Raw genomic sequence first — 26,054 nt, 5'->3', positions numbered from 1 at the left:
TTGTTACCCGCTGTGTTCGGAATATGGATCAATGCGCTTCGGGTTGGGTATCAATTATCAAATACCTATCCGCAAAGTTCTTTTCACTTATCGTATTTTTTTTAAAACATTTTTAAAAAAAAATTATGAGTAATTATAAATTATTGAAACAAAATTTAACCATTTCTTATTTTTTTAAAAGTTTTTTTTGAGTATTATTAAAACAAAACCTTCAATATAATTCGATGAATTCATCAAAATTTTAGGGTAAAAATTGAAAAATTGAAAAATTGAAAAATTGAAGAGACGGATGATTGTGGAAATTGCAATTTTCCCACGAAAAAAGAAAGAAAAAGGGAAAAAAGAATCTGCCTTGGATTTCTCATGTATAAAGCAAGATCTCGAGGAAAATTTCCCGATGATCCTATGGACTGTAAACAGTCGGACTTGATGGAGGCTGAATTTTCGGCGAACGGAGCCGTCGCCGGCGATTCTGTCCGCGAATTACTCACATTAGCTCGTCAACTCATCAATCAACGAAAACCTTCTCAAGCCCTCCAAGCGGTACGTTCGACAAAAAAGAAAAAGTTCTCTCTCTCGAATTCTTCCTTGGTCTATTCTCGTTCTTTCAACGCCTTTCTGTGATCGCTTATTTATATTTAGCTTCTGGATTATCTTTGAGCTATCAACTGTTGAGTTTCTTTGAATGAAATTACTTCGGTTGAGTTCTGGTTGACAAATGGGATTGAAAATTCGCCAATAGGGCTTTGTTTCAGGCAAGCCTCTAACAAACCATCGCATTCCATAGTCTTTTATGCTCAATGTTAAGCATAGCTTGCTTGGATTCCATCCCTGAACATGGCATTTCATCCCAATCCTGGGCGCTCAGAGTAGTCGACCACAACCAGCGACCTAAACATCTTGGTTAATTGCCTTGAAGGTCCTTATAAGATCTCTAGAATCCTTTAGCCTACCATAATCTGCTTTCACTTCAGAGAAAGCTCCTAAGCCCTCTGCCAATCCTAAAGAGGATTTGAAATACTACCACCTCCTTCTCTTAGATGCTTTGTCATTGATATTTTTGCGTGTTGGAATGTTGTAAAAATTGGAACATTAATCTCTTATCAATAACAGATTGTGTCAATCTATATACTTGATGTTGGATTTCATGTCGTACTGAATCTTCTTCAGAACTAAAAAAAAAACTAAGGTACATACACATAAATTTTTCCTGAAATGTTGTAGAACTTCCTGTCCCCGTAGCTATCTACTCCATGCTGAGTGAGGCAGATACTGATAAACCTATGATATTTTATAGCCCTTAGAGGAAAGGATAATACACATGCATGCCGTTGTAGTAGTCACTCAGATACCTCAATCAACATGGCTAAATCATGGATGGAGCATATGAGCCTGATCTATTAGAGAATCAGAATGAGATCAATAAATTTTGTTAATAGTTTCCAGCACATTGTTTTTCATGTTTGGACAGGTTGTAATGGCAATGAGAACCCAAGGTGGGGATGCAGCAGTCTTTCAATCGTTGCACCGTGCTGGTGAGCTGTACAGAACTCGATTGCGGGAGACTGCAGATGTTGATCAACTAGCTTCTATATTTGCAGAGTGTGCTATAGCTGAAGCTCAGCCTCTGAACCCTGAACCTGGAGAATGTAACATGTCTAGCTCATCGGTTGTTGATGCTCACGGTAATTCTATACTGGCAGAAACTGGTAGGATGCAAGTTGTTATGGATGCATTCTCAGATGGGAGCAGTTTTATTTGTTTGCAATGTGGCGGTCTTGTTAGTAACCATCGCAAAGATGAGCACTATGCATATTGGTGTGCTCAGATCTAAGTTGTGTTCGGATATCAATGCTCAAACTTGTATTTGTACATGCCACAGCTGCTTTTCTGTTGGCAAACCGCCAATTGTTGTAAGCAGGTCCTCCTTTGAGTAGCTTGCAACATCTTCTTCTGTTCAAGAGAGAGGGAGAACAAAAAAGGTACAAACAGTGAGCTGCCCCATTTCTGGGCAGAAAATGATTGTATTGAGACAACTCCTTTTCCTTTTCCTTTTCCAATCGTATTTTAAGGCCTACCTGGATTTCCAGATAACATCGACTGGTTATTAGTACTTGCCATGTTCTTATTGTTTAATTCTCAAAGAAAGCGTTATCAGTATCAGTATGGTTCATTCAAAGTTTTTAAAAGGCAGCCTTGCTTTGTACCGTGATATAGCCCCATCAGAGGGGCTTCTTCATTTTCTTACCTATTTGCACCCAATTTCAAGTGGCTTATGCATCAAATCCCGCGTTATCCTTTGAGTTCAATGAGAAAGGAAGGCTTTATAAAAGCGGCATTTGCCATTCTCAATTACCGTCATCGCTTTGGGGAGGACTTAAGTCGCCTCTCTTGGTGGCCTTTTGCTTTAGCTCTTCGGCCCGAGCTTTGAAGAGTGAGATTCTAAAAACAAAGATAACAAACTTTGTGTACAATTCATAAAGTTTGATTCAAAGTTTCTTCTTTTGCTTAGATACAGATACATTTACAAAGCTTGAGTCCTCAAGTAATAAGATTAGTATCACACAGAAAGACAAAACATATTAGTAAGAGTTCTGTTTTTTTCTTTTTTTTTTTCTCTCCTCCAACCTAATAGTTTCTTTCAACAAATCAATATTGTACTCAAAACGAAGATAAACCGAAGGACTAAAGAGAGAAAAAAACTTCAGTACACATTCCTGCATTCCTTTTCTTGTTATTGACAAGATATACAAAGCTTTCTTGAGCGATCTCTCTATCCATTGTATAAATGCTCGCCCCGTTCCTGCACTTGCAGCCATGCTAGCTAGTCGTCGGGTGACCCCATTTTGTAGCATCCATACAAGCTTTACAAGATGCTTCAAATGTGATAACCACAACATAAAAGAATCCAAAATCACATATCTACCAAAATGGTTTTCCATTGAAGAAATATGCAGAGATCATATAAGCCTGCCTGACTTCAGCTGCTTTCATTGGAGAAAGATCATGTCAGGTTCAAGTAGATACAAATGAAAGAATCGGAAGATCAAGAAGAGTACCTGCAGTTATTGCAATTTGTTCCTGTGACATGAGGTGGAATCATAGTTCAAAGTCAATGATATTTGGGGGATAATAAACCCGAAACCACCAAATATCACCTCCCAGCAAGAAGAGCATGTGGTCGAGACCTTGATCTCATTATTGTTTCATCACTATGTCTGATCAATTCTGCAAGTCTCCATGGTTTCTGCCATCTCCATTTAAACTTTAACAGCCATTGATGATGGCTTCTCTTCCATCTCCAAAGCTTCCCAGCTTGACCTACAGTTGCTAACTTCTTCATTGATAAGTTTCCAATTGGTACCATCTGCACTAATAGCACCACTCTTAGAAAAATGAGAGGTTAGCTTCTATGGCAGTAAATGAACGGGGAAAATGGTGTAACCTTTCGTGTTTGATCTGGGAACGCTGTAGAATCTCTAACGCAGCCATTGGCAATTCCTGCTGTATACTTGAGTTGCTTTGGAGCTGGTACTGACATTGGGGACAAGGGACCACTCAATTCATCAGCAAAGTGTTTTAATGAAAGTGGTCTGCTCTCATTCTCACGATGGACCTGAAAAGAAGCATAATCGTCAAGAAGTGTTGGAGCAACGTAAAAACTTCAGTATGTATGGATGAAGAGTTGGAAAAGCGTAACCTAATGATCATAAACTCACCGGTGCAGATGAAGCCAATGCAATTGCAGCAGCCTTCTCTCTCACTTTTAGCTCCTTTTCTACTTCCTTTCTCCGTGTCTCACTCTGCCGCAGCAGTCCCACAAGTTCTTTCAGTTGCTCCTTCATTTCCCTACTTTCAAGTTCCTTTTCCCATAATTGACACCTGTAAATAACAAGCTCGTTCAGGCACCGTGTACTAACAATCCAAGTGTAACAGTCCAAGCCCACCGCTAGCAGATATTGTCCTCTTTGGGCTTTCCCTTCTGGGTTTGAGGGGAAACCCGAAAAGGAAAGCTCAAATAGGATAATATCTACTAGCGGTAGGTTTGGGTTGTTACAAATGGTATCAGAGCCAGACACCAGGCGGTGTGCCAGTGAGGACACTGGGCCCTCAAGTGTAGTGGTTTGTGAAATCCCACATCGGTTGGAGAGGGGAACAAAACATTCTTTATAAGGGTGTGGAAAGCTCTCCCTAACAGACGCGTTTTAAAACCTTGGAAGAAAGCCTAGAAAGGAAAGCTCAAAGAGAACAATATCTGCTAGCGATGGGCTTGGGTTGTTACACCAAGGAACTAAAGCGAACTCTAATCCCAGCAAAAATTTGGACTCATGGACTTGAATAATTACCGTGCATCTGCCAGAGAATTGAACATGTATTGAAGTAAATTCTTAGCATCTCCCATGGAGCGCAATTGGTTCCATCGTCCGCGGTTGGTGAAGGCACGCTCTCGTTCCTCTGCCTCTGAAAGTTGTGAAGCCATCGCCACGAGGGAATTTGAGGATATGCTTATCATGTTCTCAAGCGACGTTACTCTGGCCATTCTTGCGGTTGGCGACATAGAGGACACTCTGATTATGCAAAACACAAGTTAGATACAATCCATTTCTTTATGTAGAAGCAGAATTCTTTCGTTTGGAAACAATTCTTACCTAGCCAAACCATTCTTCCCTCTTGGAGGGCTGAGGCCCTTTGAAGCAAACTCTTCCACTTGCCTCAGCATGGATAACTCTTCTGCAAGTGCAGCTCGCCTGCATTGCAAATGAATCAAAATATACATTGGAATTTTATTTTATTCATAATTCAACCTAAGGTCTAGTGTAACACATACACTTGGCTCTGTTTTTCATATTCAAAACGAACTTCATGCACGTTCACCATTACTTCCAATTCATGGTCAAGCCAGCGTTGTAGAGGTTTCTCATGGATCTATAGAAAGAGAATTTTCCATTAGAAACGGGATGGAGATGATATAATAGGGAGGAATGCAATGAAACAGATCAGAAAATACCTGCCCATTCATTCCATTTCCATTTGTAATACCTGAAAAAACCAACATCAAGGAATTGGTATTTTAAATCAGTTAATTATTATAAGCAGGAAAAGGGTTGTCCTTAGGAACAAGGCATTGTCAAGTTAGGCAAACCTTAATATACTCTAAATAAGAAAGTACCTGAATTTTCTCGACCGTTAGATTTACGAGCTTCCAGTAGTTCTTTCAGCCTCTTGGTGGCCATTGCAGCCTCCTCTGTTTTTCTTTGAAGAACCTGAAACAAATAAGTGTATATTGATGATAGATGGCAAGAAAAAAAAAAAAAAACATTTACCCAATCCAAAAGGTGCCCGAAGTTTTACAAGCAGACCTAATTACTATCGATAAAAAGAAAAGTAACAAATATTTTTAGAATTCAGATATTGTTCTCTTTGGACTTCCCCTCAAGGTTTTAAAACGCATCTTCTAGGAAGAGGTTTCCACACCCTTATAAGGAATGCTTTGTTCTCCTCTCCAACCAATGTGGGATCTCACAATCCAGGCCCATCATCCTCATTGGCATACCGCCCGGGATGTGGCTCTAATACCATTTGTAACAGCTCAAACCCACCGCTGGCAGATATTGTCCTCTTTGGGCTTTCCCTTCTAGGCTTCCCCTCAAAGTTTTAAAACACGTCTACTAGGGAGAGGTTTCCACACCCTTAGAAGAAATGTTTCGCTCTCCAACCAACGTAGGATTTCACAAAAATCTCTTATAATTAAGCATCCAAAGCATTTGAGCCTTGTTATAGAGGAAGAACAGATAGATGATGAATAAGGAAGCAAGTAACAATGAAGTACTGACCATTTTCTGCCGTTGATTTAGAGCTTGCAGTTTGTGCCTTTCATATTCATTTCTCCTGCCCTCCTTTTTTAGCTGTTTTGCAAAGTTGTCAACAAAAACAGTGAATAACAGATATAAACAATCATAGTTGGTCGACTCAATAGTAATGCAATTTTGATCTTCTGGTGGTTGAATTACCTGGAGGAGCTCTTTCTCACGAGACGCTTTCCATTGTCGAAATTGTTCCGCCTCTTGTTTCATCCTTTGTTGTAATTGAACCTTCAAGCTACAAGTCTCAGAAAATGGAGAGAAAAGTACAGAAGCGAATATAAACAAGACATAATGAATTTACCTTCTGAGCCTTTATGAATTGAATCTCGTCCTGCAATTTTTTGGCTGCTTCATCACTTTTTTGTTTTTGCCTTAGTAGCTGAACCTGGTTTTCCTGTTTCTTCTTGAGTTCCAGAATCTATAAATAAAACAATTAAAAAAAAGTATGAATACAACTTATATTCCAGGAATTCCTTTCTCATACATAAACAAGGGCGTTCTGAGAAGGGAGAAATTGAATCACCTGAGCCTCAAGTGTTCTGAGTTTTGGGGAATGTATGTCATATAATTTCTGTGTCTGACCATCGGAACAAGCAGACAGGTTTTCAACTTCAGCTAACAAGCTATCCCTCTCTTGCTGCAGGAGTGAAAACAATGAACAAAATCTCGCCACAAAAATAGTATAGATTCTACTGAAGTAGAGGCTAACCTGCACAGCTCTTTTCTCTTCTTCCAGTTCCACGATTTTCTTCCCAAAATGCTGCTTCAGAGCTGCTGTATCAAATCCTCCAAAAAGCTTCATTTCCGACTACAAAGTCATTAACAAAATCACTGTAAACAAAGGCAGATCTCCATGTCCTAAAATATAAGAACTAAACCATCTTCCCAAGTTCTTGGCGGTTTAAATTAGCTCTTGTTGTCATGTTTCTAAATTTACCTCTTTTTGCTCTAAACGTTTATTTAGTTCATGTAATTCTTTGTCCATGCTATTCTGTAGAAGTGTATGCTCCCATTCTTTTGCCACCTCTTCATCAATTTCACTCGAGTCCCCTGCCAACTCGGAACCTTAATTAGTAAAAGCTATAACAAACAAAACATGGAAAAGAAATGGACATATTACTGGTAAAGATCTAAGTTAGATAAGGCCATACCTGACATTGTTTCACTCATTTGAAAATCTGGTGATTCTATACTTTGCAAGTCCCTTTTGAGCCCATCACTTTTGACTGAGCAATTTATAATTCTATCACTTTTGACAGAGCAATTCATGCCACCCTGGAAGATGCAACAAACTTGCTGAGATCAAACATAGCCAGCAAACATTATACATATTTGTGGAAGCAATTGAAATGGATGACGGTGCACGTACTTGGACGCAAACTCGAGCATCCGTTTCACATGGCTCCACAATGCTACATCGACTACGGTATTCGTGAAGCTGACGACAGAGATCTTGATTGGCAGCTTCAAGCCAGGCAATCCTTTCCTTAAGAACCTATTATAATGTTTCACAAATTACACTATGTTGGTATATTATAAATGAAACATGCAAATATAAAGTGTTTCATAATCATGTACCTGAGTTTCATCAGAAGACGACCCTCCACGAGCAAAAAGTTCGGCCTGCAGGTATTCTAGTTGTTGTCGCATTTTTAGCATTTCATTGGACATGGGATCCCTGTTGACCTGGTCAGCAATAAAGAAGAGAAATATACACCCAGATATTCGTTAGAGAAGGAATATAGTATTCATCAACCCAAAAGACATATAAGGAGTTTCCATATACTTACAACTGGCTTATTCTGGATATTGCGAGCTCGATTTGCATATTTCAAAGTGTTGAGGGTTTCCTCAGCATTAATATCAGCGGGGCTGATGCAGGCTAGGATAGTAAAACAATTTTATTATAGGAAGAACTTACTATTAATAACTTTAACAAATAACAATAGCTAAGAGCATGCAATTTTCAGACTCTCTAGAAGGAAAAGAAGGAAACTATCAGTATTGGAGATAAAGCTCTGCAACTATAGAGAAAAAAAATCCATTGTAAGGAAGTTAGCATCACAGCCTTCTGTTTAATCTGAGGTCCCATGTCGGTTGGAGAGAGGAATGAAGCATTACTTATAAGGGTGTGGAAACTTCTTCCTAGTAGACGCGTTTTAAAACCTTGAAGGGAAACCCGAAAGAGGACAATATAGGCCAACGATGGACTTGAGTTGTTACAAATGGTATTAGAGAGAGACATCGGGCGGTGTGTCAGCGAGGACGCTGGCCCCCAAGGAGGTGGATTGTGAAATCCCACATCGGTTGGAGAGAGGAACGAAGGATTGCTTATAAGGGTGTGGAAACCTCTCCCTAACAGACACGTTTTAAAACCGTGAGATTAACGGCGTTACATAACAGGCCAAAGCGGACAAGTGGTGGGTTTGGGCTGTTACGGAAAGATTCCAGACTATAATCAAATGCACTCATTTCAAATATTGACCAACAAATGCCCTAATAGTTCAGCTTTCAATGGAGGGAAGACTTGGGTGGGGTGGAAAGTACACCCTGAAGCAGAATTGGTTGCATCAGACTATATCAGAGATTACAAGTTTACCTATCATAGCAGTTTTGCTGTTACCACCAAGAGAGTCCTGCAAAATGGGAAATTTTTATTAGACAAAATGGGGCATAAAAGACAAGTTTCTTGAAGATCTGACTAATCTTTCTCGGGGCTAAAACAATTATCTTGGATGCATCTTTCAATGCGATTCTTTCATCAAGTAACTATCTGCATCGAAACCAAACCTGTAAGAGTCGAGTCAATTTACTGTCCCTATAAGGAACATGGACTCCTTCTCTGCGCTTCTTCTCATCACCAAGAGCACTGATAACATTTCCAAGTGCAAGAAGACCCTTGTTTATATAAACTCCTGTTATGAAAAGATAAAATTTGATGAGTGAATGAACGAATACGTGCATAAAAGAACGCCAATGAACGATAAGTCCTTCCACCTACCTTCCCTGAAACGTAATCCATCAGAGCCTGTTCTCTTGGCTCGTTCAGACCCAGCTAGATCTACCAAGTGCAACTTTGCACACAAATACTCTTCACTCATATTGTCATTATTGCTTTCACCGGGAAATGCTGGATTTAGTTTACGCATTTGCTCTAATGTGATGGTGAAGATGGCATGCGAACGACTGAAGAGAGATCATAACATTCCACAACAGAGTCACCATCTCTATTAGTATGAGGCATTTTGGAAAAACCAAAAGCAAAACCATGAGAGCGTATGCTCAAAGTGAACAATATCATACTTCAAGAACCCTATAGACTCTTTCCTAGATATTGAATTGTTGAGAGAAATAACTTTGAATCTACAATTGGCAGTTTTACCTTGACTGATTGTTCATATTGGTACTTCCCGTCGCCCTACTCAGTGATCCTTGCTCCAGACAAGAAGCCATTTCTTTGGGTGTGCTAACACTAACTTCTGTAGATCCAGCTAGAGTGATGACACCATTTGATGATTCACGAATTTGTATGGGTGGTTTCCCAGGCAGAGTTACTTTCCCTGCATTTGCACCCTCCACTTTGGTAAAAGAAGTTGAATCAAGCAGGTCTCGTACTTCTTCCTTGAGAATCTTTTCCATAAAATAAACAAACTAGTAAGAGCTTTGATTCTTTAAAGGTGATCAAGGAAAGGATAATGACAACAACCTCAATAAAGGAAACATGTAACTGAAATTCCATTTGGTTCTTTAAAGTTTCAATCTTGTTGAACAATACATTCATGACTTGAGGGACGATTCCTGTTTGACAACCATCCTTAATACCTGTGCCCATGGTATACGTTTTCCCTGATCCTGTCTGCATAAATAAAAGATATCAACCAAGAGGAGAAACTCTATGACACCAAACTTCATATGAATAGCACTGCTCTGAAGTTTCTATACCTGGCCATAGGCTAGAACAGTAGCATTATAGCCTTGGAATAGACCATCTACAAGCGGAGATACACATTCTTCAAACAACGAGGATGGGGGTGAACCCGTGCTTCCGTAGACATGATCAAATGTAAATGAATGGGATCCAATTTGTACCTGCCCCATAGTCAAAATGACATGTAATCCCACTAATTAAACAAAATCAAACACACGTACAAGTCCATTCATAAGTGGTTGCCAGGATCTTGTGGCAGTAGACTAACCAAAGAAAGATATGCTGCAAAGCTCAAGCGCTCAGACATAACTACCAAGCAAAACAAGCCGGCAAGATTTAAAACCAATTATATTGTAACGATACCGATAGATATTGTCTTCTTTGGGCTTCCCCTCAAGGTTTTAAAACGCGTCCACCGGGGAGAGGTTTCCACACCCTTGTAAGGAATGTTTTGTTCCCCTCTCCAACTGATTTAGGATCTCCCATACATGCGCGCTTCTATCCTATTCGAATTATAACTATTTGCTATAACTCATTAAGCTTAGGGGCAGCATTCACAATTCCATCCAACAAGTTGCAAAAACTGTTTACCAAGCCAAAGAAAACCAGTTTGAAACTCCATTCACATGAGAATCATCTTACAGTAGATGGAAATGACCCCCAAAAACACACCCAAACACATACATATTGACATAGTAATTGTTCATAAGAATCCTGACATTCAAAAAATACTCTCAATCACTCCCTTAAACCCCCTCAATTACAATCGGAAGCTGCCAAAGTAGAAATCACCGGTGAAATCTAACAGGAGGCTCAATCGACAAAAATACACAAACCTCAAGAACCATGCAGCTTATTACGGCATGCATAATTAGATCTAGATCTCTAGGAACCTGGAAATTCTAAAACTCCATAGTACGGAAAGAAACAAATCTCCCGGAAGAAAGTAGCCATTGATAAGAACATGTCTAGAATCCCGTTCCCCGCCTCTCCCCACAATCAAATCCAGAGATTTGAGGTACCCACATCCACATTACGATAGAACGAAAAGTACCTGAGGCTTCCCGGAGATGACGGTGACACAATCCTTACACCCCAGAAGGCGCTCATCGCCGATTAGCGGGCGGATGTTGACGGCGACCTTCACGCAACAATCCTCCCCAGCTTCCATAAGAAGCAGCCAGAGGGAAAGTACAAGAAGAACAATGTTGGGAAAGAAATATTCAGAAAGAGGAGGAAGAAGAAGAAGATGCAGACAGCCAAGATTATGTACGTCAAAGTCAAGAGTGAAAGATCATATTTTTTGGAAACCCATTTGCATTGTTTGAAAATTTGGGGAGAAGGGGTAGAATCAGAAAGTGATACAACAACCAGAAGAGCCCAAAAGAAGCTAAAACAAAATCCGGAGCTTCAGACAATGTCAGGAAAAAAACAAAAAAGAAGAAGAAGAAGAAAGAAAGTGAAATAGTTTAAAGGGGAAGGGGAAGGGGAAGCTAAGAAGAGAGAAGGGGTAGTTGAGGAATTAGAAGGGATGTGGATTATAACTGTACAGAGCAACTGCTAGGACAACAACCACTGTCATTTTCCTTTTGTCTTCACCGAACTGCCCTCTTTCCCGAACTGCCCTTCTCCCCCTCCTCCTCCTCCTCCTCCTCCTCACCGGGCCGCTGGGCCCCCCTTTGCTTGATTTTACACCATAATACGCGTACACACTCAGTAGAAAGAGGGTTTGCTTCCTTGAATACCACGTATCCGTATTACGATATATTCCATACCGGCGCGTTTCGTAAAAGGAGATGGGAACGCCAAACGAACCACGTGATTGGAGTCCAATGGGGGTTATTGGTAATTTCCGTGAAGGATAATGATGAAATGCCGAAGCTCTGTAATTGTGTGGGTTTAATTTATGGTATGTGGGCTCGGGATTGGTGGCTTCGTAGAGCTGTGAAAACTGGAAAGAAAAAGTTAGCAAAGAATGGTGGACGGGTGGCGCCTAACTGATGGGGACGTGGCGGCGGCGGAGGAGGAGGAGGTGGTGGTGGTGGTGGTGGTAACGGGAAGGAAGGAAGGAAAGGCCAATGGAGGGAAGAACCAAAAAAGAAAGAAGGAAAAAAAAGAAAGCGGGCCCACTAAAATGAGACAGAGCCAGCTGGTGGTGTCCCACACTCACATGGCGTTTGATTGTTAATAACCAGCTGGACCCCACCTTTCCCGGTCAGACTCTTGTGGGCCCCTACCTCTTTCACACTTTCTCTTTTTTTTTTCCGTTAGTTTCCTATTCCGAAGCGTATCGCCTTCTTGCTCCGGGCTTCACCGACGACTCCAACCATCTTACATCCGTCCCCTCATAATTACTATTTTACCCCCTCATTCGACATTTTCATTCAAGGGACAATGTGAGTAAAGAATTTGATATCTTACCTAACATAAATATATCTCAATAATTAAAGTATTATCTCATTATTTCCTTTTTTAAACTTTAGCGTCTTAATTTTTTAGTACAAAAGGTAAAAAATGAATAGAATACAGTTGACCATTTATATTATTGAATACATAATTGCATTAATAAAGTAGAAGAATAATGTCTATTTATATCGAAATCTAAACCAATCTAATAACATCTATTTTATTCTAATAGGGTCACGGATCAAGAGAGAGATTACGAAACTACTCCTCTCAATAATCTTTAACAAATTTTATTAATTCAATCGTTAAATGTTATATTTAAAATTAATGAGTCACATGCACAATCGCATTTGATCCATTATCAAGAGGATATTAAACAAAGATATCAATAATTAATGGTCCATCCCCACATGGCCATTCATGTCCAATTACACCCCAAACATTCCATAGATTTAAAATACCGAAGAGGGTGGCGCAAGTGAGAGTGAGCATGAGCGTGGCAACTGTGCGCTGTCCCATTGACAAGTCGCAGCCTTAGCTGCAGATCGGTAGAGAGTAAATAACAATGGCAATGCATTTTGTGACGTAGAAATGTTAATGGTGGTTGCCAGTTGGGGGCAATTTGTTGAGTCGCTGAGCATTTTGAACCAACAAAAGATAGGCTATCCCCATCCATCGCTAGTTTCCCTTTGCTTTTGGCTTATCATTGTACGCGGTGATGAGCATCTTATTCACTCCCCCAATGGCACCAAAAGGGCCTCCAAGATGTGGACCGTAAGTTGAGCTATCAGTTTTCAGACATCAAATCCTTGAGAGCTGCGCTTTGAATGTTCTTAAAGGTATCTGGTTTATTAATAATAATAATAATAGTAATGTTGATTTATGAACTAATCTTACCCACCTCATTCTTTATGTTATAAAATTCATTACATAGTACTAATAAGTGTTTGCCTCATTAGCCACATGACAAGGGTGGCGGGATGTCAATTTTTGCTTTCTTTATTCACATTCCTTCAAAAACCTCTTTTTTCATGCCTTTTATTCTGAACGTGTAAAGCATTTTGCATCACATGCTCTCGCCTGCTTTACATTCCACCATTATTCTCACATACTCTTTTTAATTTTGTATGCAAGGTGGCCAACTAACTTTACGTCGTCTACAATCGAGTAGCGTATGCTCAAGTCTCTAGTCCCATTTTGAGAATATTTTAGAAAATGGGAGCACAAAAAATTTCGAGGGTTTGAAAGCAAGATCGAAGGAAGGTTTTAAAAGCAATGTTACATGCTACAAGCGAGAAAGACAACACAACGACTTAGATAGCATATAGCTCCGAGTATGAAGAATTGTCGATTAGTCGCATCACCCATAGTAAATACATTTTGAGGTGATTCAGGTCTTGCAGACTTAGACATGATTTCGTCGAATAGTCATATAAATAGAAAATACAATAGTAAGATAATACAAAACAAATAAAGGGTTCGGTGTAACATGGACACATGAACGAATATGACCATGACACAAGACACTCATTTTTCAGTCTCTTTCCCCTTTTAATTACATGATTGTATGAATTAAAAGAACGAGTTGTGGAGAAGAAATTATGAGGTCTCATAATTCAACACTTACCATGACGATCCTGATGGGGTCCAAATTAAAACCACAAGGAAAAGGGAGGAGCTTGAAGATAGCGGCGTGCACTTAAGAATATCTTTATTACACATTTTCATGGGATAAGGTATGATTGGAAATGGGATTTTGATTAGATTTATGAGGATTAAGATTTACAAGGAAGCCTGGCCCCAACAGAGAGAGCAGTAGGGACTCTAGTATTTGATTTTCTCTTGTGCATCATGTCTTGTCTTTGTTATAAACTGCTATCAATTGGAGGTTTTAAGGTAATTTTGGGCCTTTGGATTTGGGACAGGACATGTGCTAATAGTCACATGTAAGTGTTCCACCATCATCACTTTTGTTCAAGTTTCGAGTGTTGTGGGCTTTGTCATTTTGACAACTGAGTACACTCTCATCTCTATTTTGACCTATTTTGGTGCCTAAATTTTACCTCCATGCTCACTTGTGGCTTTGTTATCACATGGTGCGTTGGATTCCTTCCAATGGAGTTGATGATTGAAAGGAGGAGATAAACACGATGTTTCTATATGTGACATGTGTCCAAGATTATTGGAAGAATAATCCTATGTTGTCTAATTAAAAGAAAAATTATCTATAAATCACGTATTAAATTAATTAATTTTCTTTTTTGCATAACTAATTTTAAAAATTAAATTAGTTTATACTTTTGATTTTTTTTTTTCAACAAAAATTAGAAAATATAGTTTTGGAAACATGTCATTTCGATAAAATAGGATAATCAACCGGACATGTGTACTTTAGTTACGGGCCATAAGTTGTTGTAGCCCAGTGATTCAGATGGGCCGGTACTTACCAATATGGGCCTACTTTAACTCTTGTTATACTTTAGTTACGGGCCATAAGTTGTTGTAGCCCAGTGATACAGATGGGCCGGTACCTACCGGGCTGGGCCTACTCTAACTCTTGTTATTTTACATCATTAAAGGTAAAGAAAAATAATATTAAATATATTGATGAACACGACACTCCACAATAGTATGATATTGTCGAGCATAAGCTTTTGTGGTTTTGTTTTGGACTTCTCCAAAAGGCCTCACACCAATGGAAAGAGTATTATTTGTTTAAACTCACGATCATTTATGATTTTGCTTTGGACTTCTCCAAGAGAGTATTATTTGTTTAAACCCATGATCATTTCTTAAATTAGTCAGGATTTTCATCCTTCAATTTTTTTAGTCGGATGGAATTATACTATAAATGAGACGTTATGCATTGTATTTGAAACCACTGAATTGAAAGAATGAAGAAATAAGGCAACACACGTCGATTCTCAGCTTGCTCATATTAACAAACACCATCTCCAAATAGGCTGCGAGAAATTCAAAAGAAAAAAACCCCATTAGAAACGGGGAAATCTTTTTACTTGTTCATCTTCGACGACGATTTCAAACAGTTCAATTTCATCGGACAGTTCGTCGTCCTCTCGATGATCAACAACGAGGTTATTGGTGGGTTTTGGAGAGGCCCGATTAAACCACTGCGAATCGATCATTCCCATCGAGAAAAGCTCTCTGCTATCTTCGTACCCATTGCCACGGCAACCACCGCCCACATTCACAAGCGGACTTACAAAGCAAGGATTTGGAGTTCTTTGAGCTGCTACGTATTTGAACACGCTTTGCCCCAGATTTACCAACACTGTAACGTCGGCGTTGCCCGCCAGACTCGGACACATTGGGCTTCCGAATTCCTCTGACTTGCAATGGATCACGTGCACCACCTCTGAATCCACCGTGAAGAACACCTTCTTCTGTTTTGGATCGAACCCACATCCGATCACCTTCTCCGCCCTTCCCCAGTCTGCTTTCTCAGATTCAAACACTAATTTGATTCCTGAATGAAACGAAACCAATCACAGAATTAGAAACCCATAACAGAACAGTTCTAATTTGGTAGTTCTATTAAGCACAGCTTTCCCGAGAAATGGATGACAACGAAAAAACCATTCATTTTGGAGTGGGTTGGTTGGTATTAAACAAATGGATCGGATTCTTTAGGATATATTATTATGTTATTTTACATTTTAATTGCTGAACACTAAAGCAGAGTGTCCGAAAGGAAAGGGGGAAAAAAAGTGTTTTTTGGGATTTTACCATCGAGATAGACTGAGCCATTAGAGTTGAATCCGATGCTACCGGGATAGCTGCCGGGAAATTTAGAAGCGGTGGATTCGCCGGAAGTGAGCCCAATGGATAACATTGCATCTTCTTCTGCTTCATCTTCCATGTCTTTTGCATTGAGCTTCGATTCCTCGACGTTGCTAACTCTGTTATTAGATGTAAAATAAGTCAGAGACTCTGAACTCGTTTTCGAGTTATAATTCTCGGGAATCAATTTAATCCTCTTGCCCTCTTTTGCAGTTGCAATGGGTTCAATTTCCTCGCCAGAAATATTCAAAATCGTGATCTCAAAATACGCTTCTTGGGGGAAAGAAGCCAGGGGAGGGCCGGGTAATGGCAGAGCAGTTCTGATAACAGAGGAAGGAGGGGAAGAAGGATACACGGTGTTGTTAATCGCCTTCTTAAACCCGGAATTAAGCCTTATCTTCTGCATAAAATCGGCCGATCCTTGACTCACTTCCCAGCTAATCTCCGGCGCGGGGATCTCCTTCTCGGTCTCGCCGGCCGCAAATAAACCCAACAAACGGGATCTTGAAGATGGAGAAGAGGAAATGGAGACGGTAAAAGCGAATTGGGTCCATCCATTTTCGACGGCGTCGTTGACAAGCGAAGGGTTGTCGTTCCAACTGAACAAACGTTTTTGCGAAACCCCAGAAGGGTAAAAATTACTGAGTCGCCTTTTGGCGTCTGATTCAGATTGGTGATGAAGCTTCACAGTCCCAGAACCAGATTGCTGTAATGAATTTTCCACACTCTGTAAGGTCTCAACAGATTGTGATTGAATAAGAAGCCGCCGCCGCCTCCAAAAGTGCAAACCGGTCAGCAACAATGCAAGAACTACGACGGACGCGGCAGCTGCAGCAACAGGAGAGAATCCGGCCATTTTTCAAAACCTCAGAACTTTACGTCGAATCGACAAAAGGAAGACTCTTTTGAGAGCAAGAAGGTGAGTTGAGAGGGAATGGCGGAGAAAGTTATTGGGGCGGCAAAAATTAACGACTTTTTTCAAAGGAAGGAAGAAGAAGCAAAGCAAATAGTCGTCTGGTCTGGTCTGGTGTTATTTATGGCTTGAACTTGAAGCCATTTCAAAGGAATGGACAGAGTTTCGGATTATTTAATAAAAAATAGCCGACAGAGTTCTGTGATAGAAAATGGAATGTGCTGATTCATGTTGCTTAGGAAGGGTGGAGGGACTGTGGAGAGAGATGCCTGGATGGATAATGCTTTGATTACCTGGAATTGGAAACTAAGCCCAACCTATCTGCTTCCAACTACAAATCAAAACCAAGGTTATTCTTTTTTATTTCTTTTCCTGTATTTTGTGTCTGATTATTTGTGTTTCAGAGGGGACATATGGTGGGATTTTGGGCCACTCCGCCGTACACGGCGACTGTTAAAATGCAACCGACCAGCAGTCCCAACACACAAACACAAAACACCACAGATACACTTGCACAGCTTACCTCAGACAGTTTTTGAGAATTTGAAGTTGTGAGATCTTGTAACAGACACGAACAAAACATTATTTAAAACTTTTGAGACGAACAAAACATTATTTAAAACTTTTGAGACTAGATTGGTTAATAGTGAGTTTGGGTCATTCAAAATCATAGTCATCGGGTGGTGTGCTAGCATCAGACACTATACTAGCGGGAACGTTGGTCCCCAATTGTGAGAACGAAGCCTTCAAGGGGGGTGGACAGTGAGATCTCACATCATCATTACAAATTAGTATCATAGCCAAACACTGTACAAAATGTGTTAGTGAAGACGTTGAGCCCTAAGAAAAGTAAATTATGAGAACGAAGCACTCCTTATGTAAGGGTGTGAAAACCTCCCTAATAAACAAATTTTGGGCCATCATAGAAGTTCTCACGCAATGTTGTCTTAATAAGAAAATGACTCCAATGGGCCCGGAAAGCTAAGCTGAAAATCCACTTATAGTAGATTAAGGCAACACACAAGTCACTCACTCCTTCCATTTCTGATCCTCGACCTCACCTTATTCAGTAATTCCAAGTTCTTACGCAAAGTGCTAACTTTGAACAGTAATTTGTGGTTGGGGATGTAAAAATGGGTGGGATAGAAAGTAATTAATGAAGGTTTTTACATGATTGAGTTGGTAGTGTTTGAAGGAGTGGGGATGTCTGGTGCTATAATTTGAAATGAGGAGGGGAGGGTAGCTCCATTATTAATGATAATATCAACCACTGTGCACAGTTAATAATGTGAAAGCAAAGATTCGAGGATTATGAGTGCAAATGGCGAAGGCTTTTTCGTTTTAGAAAAATGGAAAAATAGAAGAACACAATCGATGTATGAGGAGGCAAAACCATGCAAGTAAGAGCGACTGTCTATGTTCCAGCAGACAGATTCGGCTTATGCAATGATTGGCTGCTTCTGCCGGCTGAAACCCCATCCCATCACCTGCCCTTCTAAAAAATGCTTCTTGCTCCTCCAATTGGGATGGAATCTCAAAACTCGTCCCTTTTAAGGGTCCAACGACATTGATAGCACACCGTTGGGTGTCCACATCCTTCGAGGATCAATGTCCTTGTTGGCACACTGCCCGATATCCACCCCCTTTGGGATTCATCGTCCTCACTGGCACACAGCCTGGTGTCTGACTATGATACTAGACGCTTTTTAAAATCTTGAGGAATAGATGGAAAAGAAAATCCTACGAAGAACAATATCTGCTAAGACACACCAGCATGTCCCATTTTGTTCGATATTATGAACGGAATTAGCAGAGGAATCAAAATCCCACAATTTTTTTTTCTAAAAAAATGAACTTTTTTGGATAATCAGCTCAGTTCTGAAATGGGTTCTTTTGAGGGGAAAAGAAAAGGTTTAAAATTCATGAGATGGGAAGCACGTTGTGTTGGCGACACCAATCTTCTTCCTCCATGGGTGACTCGCTGCATCTTGCCGCCATACATATCTTCATATAATATCATTTTTAGGGATCTCCGGCTAAGAAACCTCCATCTTCTTCTTCCCCTGAGCTGGCAGTCTCCTTTAATTTGCTTTTCTTTTTCTCTCTCAAATGAGACAACGTTTAATAACCATTCTGTTTGTATCGACCAAGAACAAATTATAAAAACACATTATTCAACGAAAAGAATTTTAAAACACATCATTACCCAAAGTTTATACGCAATATCATAAGATTCTGTGTTTCATTTTAATATATACCCACCCACTACTTAAGACACGTGTTGCTTTTGGAAGATCATGGGCCAGAATTGTTGGACTATGAATCCAAATATCTGAGCTGCGGCCCAAAGGAGAGTCGCCGAATTGGCCGCAGGGTCTCCAATAAGTGCATTCAATAAGGCAGCGGAGTGGCGATTTGAAAAGGGGCTGGCTGGAAAAGAAAGGATATCTATGTTGGCGGTGAATCCCTTAGCGATAATGATTGATCTGGATGGTTGGCATCCATGATTTGGCATTTACAAAAGGGACAGAACAGAGCCCGATTGCTTATAGCATACGAATTGGTTATTTTAGTTAAGGAAGTGAACCCACTACCTCCCTCCTTGTATATTTGGCTGGGGAACAGTATCTGGGGTTGGCTCTGTACTTGCTGGGAGAAGTGATTGATGGGTATGGAAAGCAATGGGATGGTGGGTGTCGATGTGGAGAGATTGAGGAGAAGGAGAGCAAAAGTGGATGTCAAGGGGAGTGGAGTTTGAGTGACGTGGGAAGTTGTAATGCTGAGTTGGAAGTCACCGTTGTCCATGTCAGATCAGGAGTTGTAATCGTTACTTTCTTTTTGTTTTTCCCAATTACGCTACCACACCTTCATAATTTAATCCTATGTTTATACATTTGTTCACATGTTTTTGGTTATTTCGGTCTCTATTAAGTTACATTAATAATAATAATAATAAAGAAAGTTGTGCCATTTTTTTAATCTATATAATTCAATAATAACGAAAAATAAAAAACCCGTTAATGTCAGCAGCCTTTTATTTATGCGACTAAAACTTCAAAATTTAGATATTTTTTAAGAATATTTAAGATATGTCTTGTGGAAGTGTAAAACATTATTATTATTATTATTATTATTATTATTATATATTGTATGGGACCCACTCAAAGAAATAAATCCAAAACTAAATGTCAACTACAATTATTTATATCACATAAACATATAGTTTTCACACCTTATCATGTTATCCAAAACGTTGTTCCTACATCATTTTTCGTTTTATCTCTGAAATAATATCAATTTGTAAAATGATTGATTTTTGTTTTGTTAACTAGTTTTTTTTTTTTTTTTTAATATTTTCTCTAAAAAAACAATGTTATCGATTTAGATAAATATAACCATTAACTAAAAGAGTAAGCAGACATCAGTTTAAGAGGATAACGAAACATTTTTTTATATATATATATCTTGAATAGTTATTGAAGAGGAAAGGTGGAGTGATATTAATAAGTGATATAATTTAAATATGGATGGGGAAATAAGACAACAATATGGTTTAGACTTAATATAAAAAAAAAATTGTGTGGCTTAGAAAATTAGTGTAATAATGGTGGGGAAGGAATTGGATTTGGTACACATAATTTAACCAAGTTTGTGATTTACAAATTGGGGAATGCCCATCCAATCATATCTTTTTAAACAAAATAATAATAATAATAATAACAATAACAAATAAAATAAAAAAACAAAAGGTAACATAGCACCAAGTTGTCCACTTCGGGATGTTCCAAAATTTTTCTCAATATTTTTTATTTCTCACCCGTAACGTTTTAATTTTGATTCAAACAATCACAGAGTGAATGTGAAATTATTGTTAATTGTAACACGTGGAGGAATTAATTTTGATTCTACAACATCTACTAAAGGAATCGGCTACGACTTACTTTAATAATGGTTTAAGACGGTGAATTAAGCATTAATTACATTTAATTATGCTAAAGTGTATTGAAAAGTCAAAATATTTAAAAAATCAAACCGACCATCCCCTCTTCTCATTAGCTATTGCCAAACAAACTGCTCCCACGTAATGCGTCATAAAAATTAAAACCTCTCTCCGTCTCGAACCCCCGCCTTCCCATTCTAATTAATTCCTCCAAATCATGCATAAAATTAATATTTTATAAATTTATTGCGTGGACGGAAAGTTTTGGACGGACACAGAGTCCACCGCCGCCGACTTTTCTCTCAGCTACTTCGCTCCCACGCTGTACCATCATCATCCACTTGTCCACCATCCAAGTTACCTATTTTCCACGTCATCTTCTTGTATTATTTACGTTAACATGTATATATATATTTTTTTCTTTCTGTTATTTCAGTTTGCCCAAGAAAAAGAAAAAGAAAAGAAAAAAAAAAAAAAAAAATGAATAGAGAAATAAAGGGATGTTTATGACCGGTGATAAAATATGTCGGCCAAAGTTGGATTTGTGTTGAAGGAAGATCAACGTGGCGGGCGTGGGCGTTGGACAGAGAAGCAGCGAAGTAGGAAACAATTCCGCCCTTCTTTTTATCTTCTATGGGTATTTTTATGTATTTATATTTATTTGAATTAATATAAATCTGGCAATCCCAAAGCTATGTATAAGTAGATTCAAACAGCGCGCCACCATCTTGTTTGTTCAAACTGCTGCTGGGGTTCTGTTTTTATGTTTTTCTCATGGCTCTCATCTTTCAATTTTTAGGATTATAAATACCCATAATCGGTTCTTGCGGTGTGTGAAGATGGAAGGACAAGTTTGCTCGGGTGTAAGTTCATCGACAGAGAAGAGGAAGCAAAGGCATCAACAACAGAAGCAATACAGAGGAATAAGGATGAGGAAGTGGGGGAAGTGGGTAGCGGAAATCAGAGAACCCAACAAGCGTTCCAGGATTTGGCTTGGTTCTTACACAACCCCGGTTGCCGCCGCCAGGGCTTACGACACCGCCGTCTTCTACCTCCGAGGCCCCTCCGCCCGGCTGAATTTCCCGGAATCGATTTTCGAAGAGGACCAGCTGCAGGATGTGTCAGCCGCCTCCATACGCAAAAGAGCCACCGAAATTGGCGCTAGGGTTGACGCCATCCAAACCTCTCTACTTGCCTCTAATTCAAACTCTCAAATTTCGGAGAAGCCTGATTTAAATCAGTACCCCAACCCCGAAAGCTCAGACGACGATTAATCTCGTATCCCGACCAATGATTCCGTTTGATCGGCTGTAGTTCTGCGATTGTAACCACTCCAAATCGGCTAATACAAATAGTTGTTCTGATGTTCCCCCTTTTTTTGTTAATTTTATTTAGTTTCTTTTTTAATTTTTGATGTTTGGAGTAGTAGTCCAAAAAAAAAAGAGGAGAAATTAGGAGAGGCGTGACCGTGTGGATGAGTGTTTCCAGGTACGGCCACCGGAGAAGATGGGGGAAAGGATAGAAACAAAAGAAAGAAGAGAAAAGAAAAGAGTTTGGAAGGAGGGGACAACTACTGGTGCACATGACATGCTTGTGGACTCCACAACAAAGGCAGAATGAGAAAAGAAGCACAATATATGTGAGAGCGAGAGGAGCCGTGATGGTGGCCTCTCATATTATGAGCTTTTCAATTCTCACTTCCAGTTCAACCCTCCTTACACACCCCAACCACCGCCGCCCGCCCCTCCAAACCCTATACATCAACTCCCTATTTTTCTTCTTCTGCCATGGCGATCGGGATCGTGTGAGATTTCACATCAGTTGACGAAGAGAACCAACATTCTTCATAAAAAAATTAAAAAAAAATCTAAAAAATATAATATTAGTATGCCAAATCTTAATTAAATTTTCTCACCTGTCTAGTAACCAGTGATCCAAACTGGGGTTCATTCACTTTCATCTTTTTTTCCTTCTAATTATTAGTATGCCAATCAAAACCTTTGACTTTTCTCTTTTCCCTTTAAAATTCCTGCCGTGGATGTGGGTCGAACCTGAAACTCCATTAAATTTTGAATTATTAAAACGCACCGCTTTTCATGGATCTTGTACAATTTTCTTTCCATTTTATTCATCTTCGTCTCAGCTTCCATGCACGACCCATATCCACAAATATTAGTTTATATTTAATACGGACACCAAACACCAACATCAACACCAACACCAACACCAACCTTAATAATTGCCGGAATCCCATGATGATTTGTCATACAAAGAGGTCGGTGCCAGGTGCAGTCGACACCTCCGCTAATCTTTTTTATTCCAACTCCTCCATGAATATAATCCAAAAAATTACACCATGGTTAAGGTTATATGTACTGTGAAGTAAAAAAAGAAAAAGTGGTCAAAGGTCAAAGGAATGGTAACGTTTATTGAGTGGTGACTCACCGTCACTGAGCTGTCGCTTTCGTACCGAACCGTTTCCAATGCGGGGAGGGTTTTGTTGGGATATAATTCAGTAACGTGTCGTGCAGTTATTTAAAACACAAGTTCGTCCCCACCGCTTCAAATCTTTTTGCTAATATATTCGAGAAATTGAATAAATCCATAATTCCACGCCCACTAACCCATGATGAGACAAAAATGTATTATATGGTTTATACTCCGTACGGGTCATACATCAATTATTTGGAAATAATAAATTAATACGTCACTCAATAATATGTGTATGGAGGAAGCATGTAGCATTCAAAAATATTGAGTATTTTATTTAACCATAAATAGTATTTACCACGCAAATTTATAGATTTTAAAATTAAAATGACTAAAATATTATGGTTAGAAGTTTCTAGCGATCAGAGTTAGATCTCATAAGTTAGAGAGGATAACGAAACATTTCTCATAAGAGTGTAGAAACTTCTTCCTAGTAGACACGTTTTAAAACTATGAGGCTGACGATAATACGTAATGGGCCAAAGCAAAAAATATATACTAGCGATAGGCTTTGATTGTTACAATGATATTAAAGCTAGACACCAGGTGGTATGCCAGCGAGGACGTTGGACCCTAAAAAGTGAATTGTGAGATCACACATTGGTTGGAGAATAGAACAAAATATTCCTTATAAGAATGTGGAAACCTCTTTCTTTCTTGTAGACGCGTTTTAAAACATGAGACTAAGAATAATACGTAAGCTAAAACAGACAATATTTGCTCACTGATGTGCAAGTGAGAACGTTAGGTCCCTAAAGAAATGGTCTACATAACGGGCTAAAGCAGACAATCTTAAACCGACTTGGATTGGACAATATTTATTAACTAGGCTTGGGCTTGGGCTTGGGCTTGGGCTTGGACAGTTAGAGAGTGAGACTGTCTGATGGGTAGAAACAAAGGAAGAGTGTCGGTGTTTATTGCGAAGAATGAAGTAGGCCAGTTTTGAAAAAATCGCAAATCCCCACTTTTCAACAAATAATTGAGGTGGTGAGTTTGTTCTTATCGGACTCCTACCTATCTTCAACGACGATGAAGCCCCAACATCCTTCAGTCCGACGGATCTCCGAGTGCTTTCTGAAACCAGACATAGAATGCCTTCCACAAGAATCAAAGCAGCCCCATTACCTGAGCCATTGGGATCTTAACCTCCTTCCCATCCAATACATCCAAAAGGGTCTTCTCTTTCGCAAACCCTCCGAGGCCTTCGAAGATGGACACCCTTTTATGGCCACTCTTCTTCACCGCCTCAAACGCTCCCTCTCCTCTGCTCTCTTTCATTTCTACCCACTTTCCGGCCGCCTCGCTTCCATCATTAATGAGCATCAAGCTTCCATCTTAGTTTATGTGGACTGCGTTAACACCCCTGGTGCGAAGTTCACCCACGCCGCCCTCGACCTCACAATCTCGCATCTTCTCTCCCCTGTTGATGTGCCTTTAGTGGTTCACTCTTTATTCGACCCTGACCTCCACGCAGCCGTCAACTACGATGGCCATACCCTGCCTTTACTATCCATTCAGGTAACTGAATTATTGGACGGCATCTTCATCGGTTCTTCCTTCAACCATTCCATTGGCGATGGAACCTCCCACTGGAATTTCTTCAAGACGTGGTCTGAGATTTTTCAGTCACTACCACCGGATGGAGATGATATTGTTTCAATTTCACGGCCACCCATTCTGAAGCGGTGGTTTCCCGATGGGCATGGCCCAATTATCAACCTCCCCTTCACCCACTCCGATCAGTTTAAGATAAGATTAAAAGCCCCCGAACTCAGGGAGAGAATCTTCCACTTCGCGAAAGAATCTATTGCTGCGCTCAAAGCAAAAGCCAATGCAGAGTGCGGCACCGAAGAAATCTCATCCTTTCAGGCGATGTGTGCGCTTGTATGGCGCTCCATAACACGAGCTCGCCGCCTACCACAAAATCAAATCACGATTTGCAGAATGATTGCTAATAACAGAGCAAAATTAGAGGTACCCACACCGGAAGATTACTTCGGCAACGTAATTACAGCATTGAAAGTGAGTGCAAAAGCAGGGGAAGTGGTTGAAGGCGGGCTAGGTTGGGCGGCGTGGAAATTGCACGAAGCTGTGGTGGACAACACCAAAGAAAAGTTCAGAGAGGCAGTTGAGCAATGGTTTGAGTGTCCTTTTACTTTTCAACTGGATCAAACTTTTGTAACGTACAGCTTGTCGATGACTAGCTCGCCCAAGTTCAATATATATGGGAATGAATTTGGAATGGGAAAAGCGGTGGCGGTCCGGAGTGGACGTGCGAACAAGTTCGACGGCAAAGTGAGTTCGTATCCAGGGTATGAAGGAGGAGGAAGCGTGGATTTAGAGATCGCTCTGTTCCCACATAGTATGGCGAATTTGGAGGCTGATTCGGAGTTCATGAGTGCTGTCTCTTCCCCGCCTCATCTGTTCCATGAGTAATATGATGTATTTTCAAGATCAAGCTTGGAGTTGGGATGGTTTCTTGAGCTCATAATTCAAGTTTCTAATTTCTCCATTAAGTTTCAAACAATTGTGAAATTGAAGAAGTTTCTAATTTTTAATTTTCACTCTCTCTTTTAGCATTGTTTTTATACTTTTGACCTTTTTATTTTATTTTTTTATTTTATCTAATAAACCCATACTTTCTTTGCATTCTAACACTATTTAACCTTGACAGCGGATGAGATTGTTGTCGGTGTTGGCTTTTTTGTGTCT

At 39.8% G+C, this 26,054-nt stretch overlaps 5 protein-coding genes across 7 annotated transcripts; 3 read left to right on the top strand and 2 right to left on the bottom strand.

Moving 5' to 3' along the window:
• The first annotated feature begins 243 nt into the window (after positions 1-243).
• LOC111787641 lies at positions 244-2,163 on the top strand. The gene is made up of 2 exons (XM_023667659.1): positions 244-543; positions 1,472-2,163. The coding sequence occupies exons 1-2, from the start codon at positions 364-366 to the stop codon at positions 1,832-1,834; spliced, it is 543 nt and encodes a 180-aa protein (XP_023523427.1). The 5' UTR covers positions 244-363; the 3' UTR covers positions 1,835-2,163.
• A 304-nt stretch (positions 2,164-2,467) lies between these two features.
• Positions 2,468-11,419, bottom strand: LOC111788048 (kinesin-like protein KIN-4A). Of its 2 annotated transcripts, none has more exons than XM_023668191.1 (26): positions 10,847-11,419; positions 9,807-9,953; positions 9,571-9,720; positions 9,247-9,494; positions 8,866-9,050; positions 8,655-8,779; positions 8,464-8,500; positions 7,655-7,746; positions 7,443-7,550; positions 7,234-7,359; positions 7,016-7,139; positions 6,802-6,914; positions 6,574-6,672; positions 6,388-6,501; positions 6,166-6,282; positions 6,012-6,092; positions 5,835-5,906; positions 5,171-5,264; positions 5,009-5,040; positions 4,829-4,926; positions 4,650-4,748; positions 4,347-4,568; positions 3,720-3,882; positions 3,446-3,616; positions 3,060-3,367; positions 2,468-2,987 (listed from the first exon to the last, which is right to left on the bottom strand). In XM_023668191.1, exons 1-25 carry the CDS (start codon positions 10,961-10,963, stop codon positions 3,155-3,157), a joined length of 3,147 nt encoding a protein of 1,048 aa, XP_023523959.1. In that variant the 5' UTR covers positions 10,964-11,419; the 3' UTR covers positions 2,468-2,987; positions 3,060-3,154. The 2 variants fall into 2 exon arrangements, with proteins under 2 accessions (XP_023523959.1, XP_023523957.1); XM_023668189.1 differs by having other exon boundaries at positions 2,468-2,984.
• Positions 11,420-15,101: 3,682 nt separating this feature from the next.
• LOC111788974 lies at positions 15,102-17,310 on the bottom strand. The gene is made up of 2 exons (XM_023669579.1): positions 15,946-17,310; positions 15,102-15,685 (listed from the first exon to the last, which is right to left on the bottom strand). The coding sequence occupies exons 1-2, from the start codon at positions 16,853-16,855 to the stop codon at positions 15,192-15,194; spliced, it is 1,404 nt and encodes a 467-aa protein (XP_023525347.1). The 5' UTR covers positions 16,856-17,310; the 3' UTR covers positions 15,102-15,191.
• A 3,999-nt stretch (positions 17,311-21,309) lies between these two features.
• On the top strand, positions 21,310-22,237 carry LOC111787759 (ethylene-responsive transcription factor ERF011-like). Of its 2 annotated transcripts, none has more exons than XM_023667804.1 (2): positions 21,310-21,451; positions 21,652-22,237. In XM_023667804.1, exon 2 carries the CDS (start codon positions 21,692-21,694, stop codon positions 22,124-22,126), a length of 435 nt encoding a protein of 144 aa, XP_023523572.1. In that variant the 5' UTR covers positions 21,310-21,451; positions 21,652-21,691; the 3' UTR covers positions 22,127-22,237. The 2 variants fall into 2 exon arrangements, with proteins under 2 accessions (XP_023523572.1, XP_023523573.1); XM_023667805.1 differs by having other exon boundaries at positions 21,310-21,489.
• A 1,890-nt stretch (positions 22,238-24,127) lies between these two features.
• On the top strand, positions 24,128-25,918 carry LOC111787656 (uncharacterized acetyltransferase At3g50280-like). Its single transcript, XM_023667674.1, has one exon. It carries the CDS (start codon positions 24,372-24,374, stop codon positions 25,776-25,778), a length of 1,407 nt encoding a protein of 468 aa, XP_023523442.1. The 5' UTR covers positions 24,128-24,371; the 3' UTR covers positions 25,779-25,918.
• The last annotated feature ends 136 nt before the right edge of the window (positions 25,919-26,054 follow it).

This window comes from Cucurbita pepo, chromosome LG02 (genome assembly GCF_002806865.2).
Source record: "Cucurbita pepo subsp. pepo cultivar mu-cu-16 chromosome LG02, ASM280686v2, whole genome shotgun sequence".
Lineage (NCBI taxonomy): Eukaryota > Viridiplantae > Streptophyta > Magnoliopsida > Cucurbitales > Cucurbitaceae > Cucurbita > Cucurbita pepo.
Note: the sequence above shows the minus strand (reverse complement) of the source record. Positions and strands in the feature narration are given on the sequence as shown.